The 9,611-nt window shown below is 46.9% G+C and overlaps 1 protein-coding gene across 1 annotated transcript in view; it reads left to right on the top strand.

Moving 5' to 3' along the window:
• TMEM40 (transmembrane protein 40) overlaps nucleotides 1-9,611 on the top strand; it is a 53,867-nt gene that overhangs the window by 26,723 nt on the left and 17,533 nt on the right. The window contains exons 2-3 of the mRNA XM_045290005.1: nucleotides 6,323-6,403; nucleotides 7,038-7,139. Coding sequence (XP_045145940.1) covers nucleotides 6,331-6,403; nucleotides 7,038-7,139 — 175 coding nt within the window. The 5' untranslated portion in view covers nucleotides 6,323-6,330. The remainder of the gene's footprint in view (nucleotides 1-6,322; nucleotides 6,404-7,037; nucleotides 7,140-9,611) is intronic.

Below are 9,611 nucleotides of genomic sequence, written 5' to 3'. Positions count from 1 at the left end.
GGAAGGAGCCCTGGTGGCCCAGTGGATTATATGTTGGCCTTCTAACCACAAGGTCAGCAGTTCAAACCCACAAGGCACTCCACGGGAAGCGGAGGCTTTCTGCTCCTGTAAAGGCTTGCAGCCTGGAAAACCCGCCGAGGCAGTTCTCGTCCGTCCTCTCGGGTGGCTCTGGGGCAGAATTGACTCGATGGCAGTGAGTGGATGAGTGTCTTGCGCTCTGTCTGCCAGATGAGGATCGGATTAAAATTAGCTGTGTACTTGATCCAAGTGACTTGAGTTCTCCTGCCCCGGCCCTAAGGCAAGCTTAGCACTTGATGGCTGCCCATGGGAGCTCGATGTCTCAAGGCAAAGTTGGAGGTGATTGCCAGAGGAAGAGGACTTAGATGGCAGCTGAGCCAAATCAGTAAGTGTGTCCTAGCCACCCACTTCCACTGATTTCCCAGACTCTATTTCTGCTCCCAGTCCCACCCCAAGCTTGTTTCGTTGCCCATGCCCTGAATGGGTAGCCCCAAGCATGCTTCTCACAGTCCCCTGCTGGGAAAAGTTGACTGTCTTTAACTCTGTGTTCAGGCCCCAGATGGCAGGTCTAACCCTAGCCTCGCTGGGGCTCTTACCCTTTTTAAAATTGCCAACTGCCATCATCTATTCTGCCTGGTGCCTCCTATCAAAATCCACCTCGCTTTCGATGCCTCGGCCCGCTCCACAGTGGAACACTATGGAAAGGTAACAGCCCCTGAGTCCAGAGAGACTGTTCCAAAGCCTGCCTGGCTCTGGAGTTCTTAGGGATCTTGTGCAAGTTCCTCTTTATTTCCTGCTCGCAGTTTCACCATCTGTAAAGTAAGGCACTAATCCCCACCCAGCCTCCCTCCAGCTCGGTGGGAGAATCACATGAGTTGTAAGGGGGCCACGTCACAAGGCTGTGATGATTCAGTGTGCCCCAATCCCCCTCCCACCCCAAACCCAGACTTTTGTGGCAGACAGTCGGAGCTCAGGGGCTCTGGGCTGAACTGATGGAGAAACCAGTTTAGCAAGACCAGTGGGTACTGAAACCCTGGCACACTGGCACAGCGAGTGACTCAGCAGGGCTGGGCTTTTGTAGAAAGGGACCAGGAAGACAAGCGGCCCATCTCTGTAGAATTGGTTTCAGGTTTAGGGGCCAATGGAGATGGAGAGACAGGTCTCTCACCAGGGGCATAGGAGCTACCTGACAGAGAGAGAGGTCTCTCACCAGGGGCAGCAGGGTGCAGGCTCTCTCTAGACCAGTGGTTCTCAATCTTCCTAATGCCATGACCCTTTAATACAGTTCCTCAAGTAGTGACCCCCCGCAACCATAAAATTATTTTTTTAATATATTGTTTTTCATAAAATTATTTTTGTTGGTACTTCATAACTGTAATTTTGCTACTGCTATGAATTGGGCGACACCTGTGAAAGGGTCATTTGACACACACACACACCCCAAAGGGGTTGCGACCCACAGGTTGAGAACTGGATTGGATTAGAGACTTCGGGCAGGTCACTTGGTCTGTTTGGCTCTCAGTTTCTGCCTGCACAAAATAAGGTCCGTGAGGGTTAAATATGATCACAGGGAATGCCCTGGATGTGGTTTTCTTCCCTCTCTCGGATTCCTTTCCTCTTGGAAGCTACATGCTGTGATTTTGAGGTTTTAGATGCCTTCCCAACAACCCATTCAAGTGTTGACAGTGCCTGGGCATCACCCCAGTGCTCTCACCCTTTATGTGAAGCATTGCCCTGCAGACAGGTTCTTGATTACTGTCACTATCGCAATGTGTTGAAAGAGTTTCATTCTAATACTCATTCTCACAACACAGGTAGGGGTGAAGAAGGCTTGGTGCAGAGAGAAAGCAGGGTCCCTCAACTTCCATCTAGTTGGAAGTCGTTCCATTTCCTCCCTTTGCTAGGTCAGTGTGCTGGAGGCCCGTCCAAGGAAGCTCCCCCCTGGCTATGAGGACACTTACCAGCGGCGAAGATACGCTGAATCAGCATCATTTTCATAACCCTCTAAATGGCTGTGTGCCAGGCAACACCACTCCTTCCGTCTCCAAATGTGGCTGAGCAACCACTTACCAGCGACGTGGCCCTGGGCCAGTGTCTTAGCTTCTCTGTGCCTCATTGTCCCCAGCTGTAAATGGGCCCAGCCACAGTGACCTCCTGTAGGACTGCAGTGAGGAATACTTGCGTTGTTAGCTCATGGGAAGTGCTTACAGCCTAACCTGACATATGCTAAGCGTTTACTCCTGTTATCATGATCATTTTTGCCCTGTGCCAGGCCCTGTGCTGAGGGATGGGTGACCCAGAGATGAATCAGCCTTCCCTACCCTGGCTGAGTTCATCATCTACCAGCGGAGACAAACCCTGGGTATGGCAGACCCTCTGCTGAGCCTTGGGCAGAGGTCTGAGGTGAACAGGAACCGTGGCTCTACCTCGAAGAACAAGAGTCCGGTTCAAGGCAGATTGACTAAGGCTTAGGAGAGTGAGGTGCCAGAGCACAGGATGTGTGTGTGTGTGTGTGTGTGTGTGTGTGTGTGTGTGTGTCGCTGGGCTTCCTAAAATCCCAACTGTTTTCAAGATGGATCATGGCTCACTGACCTTTATGCCTTAGGATACACCATCCTCTCTGGACTTTCCAAATTCACCCTTAGCATCTTCTCCTGCTGGATCTTTCTCTGGTAAATCTTGGTCTGTTTCAGCCCCTGGACTCCAACAAGCTCCCTGGTAGACCTTGGAATTCCCTGAGGACAGGACTGTGACGTGCCCACCATGCTATCCCCGTGGTAGCACACCTCGGTGCTCAATTAGTATGTAAATGAGTCAGAAGGAAGGTGTTTCCATTACGGTATGTTTGGCCCCAGTCACCAAACACACACCCAGACTATAGAAGTTTAAACAAAAAGGGATCAATATTTGTCAAGTAGCAGGAAAGTAGGCAGTTGCCAGCCACGGCTCAGAAGCACAACATCTGCATTTGCTTTCGTTTTCCTCGTGGTCACAAGTTAGCCCCTGGCTCCTGCCATCCCATGCATGTTCCAGAAAGGAAGAGGAGGCGGATGATCAGAGCCAGAGCCAGCAGCCGCTCTTGACCAGGACAAGACAAAGCCTTCCCAGAGCCTCCCAACCAATTTCTTCTCCCTTCTCATTGGTCAACACTGGGTTACTTGGCCACCCCAACTGCAAGGGAGGCTGAGAAACAAAATTTGGCCTGGAAGAACAAAATGGCAGGGGTTTTGTTGTTGTTGTTGTTGTTGTTGTTAGCAAGAATGAAGGCTGAGGAAGTGGTGCGTGAAGGGAGTAGACAAGTGAGTGGCTATTGCCAGGACCACCCGGAGGGCTTCATGAAGGAGGAGGTGTTCCAACTGTACCTGGAGGGACAGATGCGATTTTTGTTTTAATAGATATTGTGAAATATTTATTTCTAATGACAAATAAATGACATTTTGTCTCAAAGCATGGTATAGCATGGGTAACAGTCTTTTTTATCATTTTATTGGGGGCTCACACAGCTCTTATCACAGTCCATACATACATCAATTGTGTAAAGTACATTTATACATTCATTGCCCTCATCATACTCAAAAAATTTGCTCTCCACCTAAGCCCCTGGCATCAGCTCCTCATTTTTGCCCCTCCCTCCCCGCTCCCCCTCCCTCATGCACCCTTGATAATTTATAAATTATTATTATTTTGTCATGTCTTACTATGTCCGACATATCCCTTCACCCACTTTTCTGTTGTCCGTCCCCCAGGGAGGAGGTTATATGTAGATCCTTGTAATCGGTTCCCCCTCTCTACCAGATCCTCCCTCCACCCTCCCGGTATCACCACTCTCACCACTGGTCCTGAAGGGATCATCCATCCTGGATTCCTTGTGTTTCCAGTTCCTATCTGTACCAGTGTACAGATAGATGCGGTTTTGATAACAAGAAAGAGTGGTCTTGGCAGAAGTCTGGAGGCCTCAAAATGTTCTGTGTGACCAGGACTGTTAAGGGGCCAAGAATGGCTAGACCAGGAAGGAGACAGGACAAGTGAGAGATCTCTCTTTGGTGAGCTTTGGGTATGTCCAGCACCGGTCTGCAACTCTATTTCACCCATTTGGCATTAAATATCTTCTCTCCTCTACCTGAAATCCTGTCCTAGATTTCAGCCAATGGACATGTACCGGGCACTGGCTACATAGAAAGAAACCATTTTCACAATAGTACTGTCTCTCAGAAGCTGTCACTGGAAGCCATTCATACCTTGATATCAACATGTTTAATTGTTGACTTCCTATTGCTTAGCTGAACTCCACCTGGAGAAATAGGAAAGCTAATTTTAGGGGGATAATCGAGCATGGGAGCTAGAGTCTGAGCATGAGCAAAGCAGGGGCAAGATGCAGGATGCTGGAGGACTATAGGGGGTCTGTGGAAGAGGAAACGCACCATCACTGAGCCCCTGCTAAGGCAGGCCCTGTCTTTCTGTTCCTTTGTTTGGAGGCACTGCCTACCCAGGTCACAAATGAGATAACAAGCACTTAGAGGGGGAAATGCACCTGCCTGACGTCCCTTGGGCATAGGTGGCAGAAGTGGGATTACAGCCCAATCAGTTTGACCTTAGAGCCCATGCTTTTTCCACTACATTAAACACAGTCTTGTTTAGCCTAGAGAGTCCCTACCTACAATCCCTATTCTGAAAATAATAATCACCTGAACTAGTATATATATACTCAACACCTGCTCTCCACCAACGTTCCTCAGGCTGTATCTACAGTAGCATGAAATCAATACTATGATTGTCCCCACTTTACAGATGTGAGAACTGAGGCACAGCAAGAGGTTAGGTAACTAGCCTAAACTCCCATGACTAGAAGTGGCAGAGACAAGACTCAAGCCCAGGTGGTCTGGCTCTAAGCACAGAGAAGGGTACCACCTTGCCAAAGTCTGAAAGTGGATCAAAAGTAGATCCTTAAGACCAGTGATTCTCAACTGGGAGTAGTTTTTGTCCATCTGGGGACATCTGGTAATATCTCCAAACATTGTGGGTTGTCACAGCTGTGGTTGTGTATGCTACGAGCATCTAGTGGGCTGAAGGCGGGAGTGTGGGGGTGTGCTAGGCATTCTATAATACACAGGATGGCAAGAAATTATCAGCCCCAAAGAGCAGTCGGGGGATTGGTGATTCAGTGGCAGAGTTTCCCCTTCCATGCTGGAGACCTGAGTTTGATTCCCAGCCAAAGCATCTCACGCTCAGCCTCCACCCATCTGTCAGTGTAGGCTTGCGTGCTACTCTGATGCTAAACAGGCTCCTGACTAAGATGAACTAGGAAGAAAGGCCTGACCATCTACTGCAGAAAAATCAATCAACGAAAACCCCGTGGATCACAATGGCTTGATCTCCAATCAGTCCTAGAGATGAGGCACTTTGTTCCATCGCGTGTGGGCTCACTACGAACCCTGGATTACCTCAATGACAGCTCACAGCAACAAAACATCAATAGTGCCGAGGATTAGAGCTTAACAGAGACTAGGAAGCCTACATCCTCTTGGATTTGAGGCCTTAGAAAACAGAGTAGGAAGTTATGAGACCTGCATACTTGGCTAAGCTGCTGTGAGACAGAGTCCCAGCACAAACCAGACAGTTTTCCCCTGTGCGTGGAGCAGTCCCGAGGCAGTGGAAGCCCCAGATGGGCAAAGGCTCTGTGTCTGAGGCCTACAAGGACCCAGGTTCCTTCTACCTTGTTGCTCAGCCCTCCTCTGGTCTGTCGATGTTGTTTGCATGGTTGGAGTTAGCTTACTACTACCCTGTTCCATTTAAGCATACAGGAAACAGGAAAGAGGGCAAACATAAGCTGACATATTGACCAATTTTTGAGAGGATATTTTAATAAACAACTTCAATATAAATATCACAATGCCATACTTTCTTTCTATTATCAGAGAGATGATCAATATTTGAATTTCTCTAATTGTATATTTCTTTTTCTGCAAATGATTTTTCTTGTCCTGTTGAGTATTGGTACTCTCTCTTTCTGAGTCTCTGAGTGGTGCAAACTATTAACACATTTGCCTGCTAATCAGAAGGTTTGAGGTTTGCGTCCACCCAGAGGTGTTTGGGAAAAAGGCGTGGTGACCCACTCCCTCAGTCCCAGTCTTTGGAAACACTACGTACAGTTCTCCTCTGCGCACATGGAGACTCCATGTGGGAGTCCTTCAGAATCAACTCAATGGCCATTGTTTCTGGGCTTTTTTCTTGTTCACCAAGCACTTTATATAGTATTAAAGAGATTAAGTTGTATCAACCACCTATTATTTCTGTTTCCCTCCAGGGAAGACCATGGAGACGACAGAATCCTCCTCCCAGGCGCGAGGTCACAATCGAATCCACAGAGAGACAGAAGATCTAGACTGTACGCTCCCCTCCCCCTCTGAGCAAACCCAAATGGGGGAGTGTTGGGGGCCCAGCAGGGAGTGGGGTCAGAAACGTTCTTGCTTAGCTAAAGTGGCACGATGACTCAGGTCCCAGCAGAAACCTCGAGGGAAATAGCGATTTTGCCCCCATGAAGATGCATCCATGTGTCGGTCCTGTCTGTTCCCAGCACTTTCCAGCTGTGAGGGCCTTCAGTTGCTCCTCAGATCTGAGGATGGTGCTGGAAGCTCAGCCTGACTCTATGGAGAGTTCCCAGAAGGTGGGAAGGGCCCCGTCTGGCTCCTGAATTAGGGAATGGGAAGAGTTAAGGCTTGGTCAGATCCCATCTGTAAACTTCCAAACCAAACTCACGGCCAAGGAGTCAACTCTGACTCATGCCAACCAGGGAATCCTAAATTGGCAGCTACTCTAGGTTACAGGGTCTTCGGGTAGGGCAAGAGCTTAGAGGGATTTTCACCCTGGGTCTGGGTCGAGTCCACCTTCCACGAATCCTGGATGTTTGGGAAGAGTACCCAAAGAGAACCTGGTCTCTCCTGGCTCCCCAAGTTCAAGTCAACCCCTGGGGAGAGGATAGCCCTTCACAGTCCCAGAGTTCACCTATGTGTGTCTCCCAGATGGAGAGATGGACTTCCACAAACAAGACCCGAAGAAAGACAAGTCTTCCTCCTCCTCCTCCTCCTCATCATCATCCTCATCATCTTCCTCCTCCTCCTCAGGTATAGCAATGATTTATTATTGTTGTAAGACCATAGCTAACAAACATTTACCAATTAAAGTTTTTCATGGGTATCATTTAATGATGTGACATTAATCACGTTGTACAACTCTCACCCAGAATCATTGCCAAATTTCCCATCACCATAAACAGAAATTTACTGATTCCTAAATAATGACTTCCTCTTTCCCTCCCCACTCCCTTTCTCTCCTGGTAAGCACTCATACAACTCTATTCAGGTATTGTATATCTATCTATCTGTACACACACACACACACAAAGGTGCTTCAAAAAGTTCATGAAAAAATTATTATCTTTTAATTCCATTTCCCAGGAGTTGTTTTGAAGTCTCCTCCTATATACGTTTGCATGTGTTTGTCGTTGTGAGGTGCTGACTCCTAGTGACCTCGTGTGACAGAGTAGAACTGCCCCTTATGCTGTTCTAGACTTTCTCTAAGCTTTAAGGGAGAAGATTGCCAGGTCTTTCTCCCGTGGAGCCACTGGGGAAGTTTGAACTGTCGTCCTTACCATTAGCAGCTGCTTGCTTAGCCATTGCCAGAGTGGTGTCCTGGCTAAGCGCTCAGTGGGGGTGTGTGTACACGTGAATATATGTTCCCTCAAAACATTCACTGCCATTGAGTCCATTCTGACACATAGGCACCCTAACTAGGGTTTGTGAGGCTGTAAATTATTATGGGAGCAGACAGCCTCATCTTTCTCCCTCAGTGGAGATGGTGGGTTCGAACTGTGGACCTGGCAGCGTGCAGTCCTGCACTTACCTGATAACATCACAGGGCATGCCTACATATGTGAACATACACACACACACACACACACACACACACACAGGTAAGTCCAAAAGTATTGTTGTAAAATCTTTGAAAGCTCTATTGAACAAAAACATCAAAACATGAAGCTATTATTCCTTAACACCTTCTCCATCCAAGTGTATAGATTCTGAAGGTGGTGTTCCAGCTCTCTAATTCTTACCCTAAAGAATTTTTTCGCTTCTAAATTTACACCATGTATTGGCTTTGGGGTCCAATGCGAAAAGAAATCTGAAGGGGCAGGATCGGAGGGTGGGCTTGATGGAGAATTCTTGTGGAACAGCCCTCACTACCCTCGAAGTATCAGCAGGTGCATCGTCTTGGTAGAAAAATGGCCTCAGCTCAATTGCTTGGCCTTTTTCTCATGGGTGCAGTCTTCAATATGCTTAACATATCATCAAACTGTTTGAAGACTAAGTCCCTGGGGTTACCCTGTGTCTTTAAAGAAAATCTATCAGGACTGTCACTGTGGAATACCCCCAAATCAGTCTCCATGACCTTCTTAGATGGTTTGAGGTCTTCCCTATCACCCTTAAAACGCTTGATCCATCTGTGTCTTAGATTCTAAGAACTGTTGTTTTATATGGCCTTACGTTTCTGTGACCTTGTTGCAAAACTGCAATGATTTGGGAAGATGGACACCTGAGTTTTGTCAAAATGTTGATATTAACTCTGACCTAAAAAATTGTTTTTCCCATAGCATGAAAAGTATCCTTTTAAAAAAAGATACCGTAAAAAATAAAAAAAAAGATACTGTAATGAGGCTAAGACAAGTATATTGCTGAGAGAATTTGTCTGTGGCCATCCACTAATGGCAGAGACACATTTAAACATAGAATAAACTCATGCACGTATGAACTTGAACCCTTACGTGTGTGTGTGTGTGTGTGTGTGTGTGTGTATGTGTGTTTCTGACTCATGGAAACCCTGTGGGCAGAGTAGAACTACCCCTGTGGGTTTTTGAGACGTTAAATCTGTACACAGTAGAAAGCTGGAGGTTGGTGGTTTTGAGCTACTGACTTTGCAATTAGCATCCCAACTCATAATGCGCTATGCCACCAGGGCTCCGCTATCCAGTATTATTCCAAAGTTTCCCCCCAAATTCTCTACCTTGATGCTTCAATTCTGTTTTTGTTTTTGTTTTCTCGTTCCCTTCTAGAGTCCAGCTACTGTACCCAGTCATCATTTTAGAACTGTATCCTCTGCTCGAAATGTTCCGTATTTTAGTGAGCATTGTGTTTGTTGTTTTGTAATATCCTTGTAGCTGCTTGTAATGTTTTCAGAGTAGCCCTCAAGTAGCTGTATCTCCTAAACCCTAACATTTAGATTTGTAGGGACACTCTAGTGCTGTGATCAATACATGGGGTCAACCAAGCAGACGTCCAAGGATCAAATCTACCTTTGCTGATAATGACCTGTGTGACCTTCGATAAATTGCTAACCGTCTCTTGTGCCTCTCTGTCCTCACCTTTCAAATGAGGATGATCACAAATGTTACTATTTCATAGGCTTATTGTGAGGGTAAGGATTTAGAACAGAACTTAGGACACAGTAAAATCTCTAAAAAGAACTATTATTATTAAGATTTCCCTCATTTCATGGTTCTTATGAGACTCCTTGTACAAAAGCTTTTCCCTATTTAATTT

The sequence above is a fragment of the Echinops telfairi genome, unplaced genomic scaffold (genome assembly GCF_000313985.2).
Source record: "Echinops telfairi isolate 266 unplaced genomic scaffold, ASM31398v2 ScPeMD7_31;HRSCAF=116, whole genome shotgun sequence".
Lineage (NCBI taxonomy): Eukaryota > Metazoa > Chordata > Mammalia > Afrosoricida > Tenrecidae > Echinops > Echinops telfairi.
This window is presented reverse-complemented; position numbering and strand designations above follow the sequence as displayed.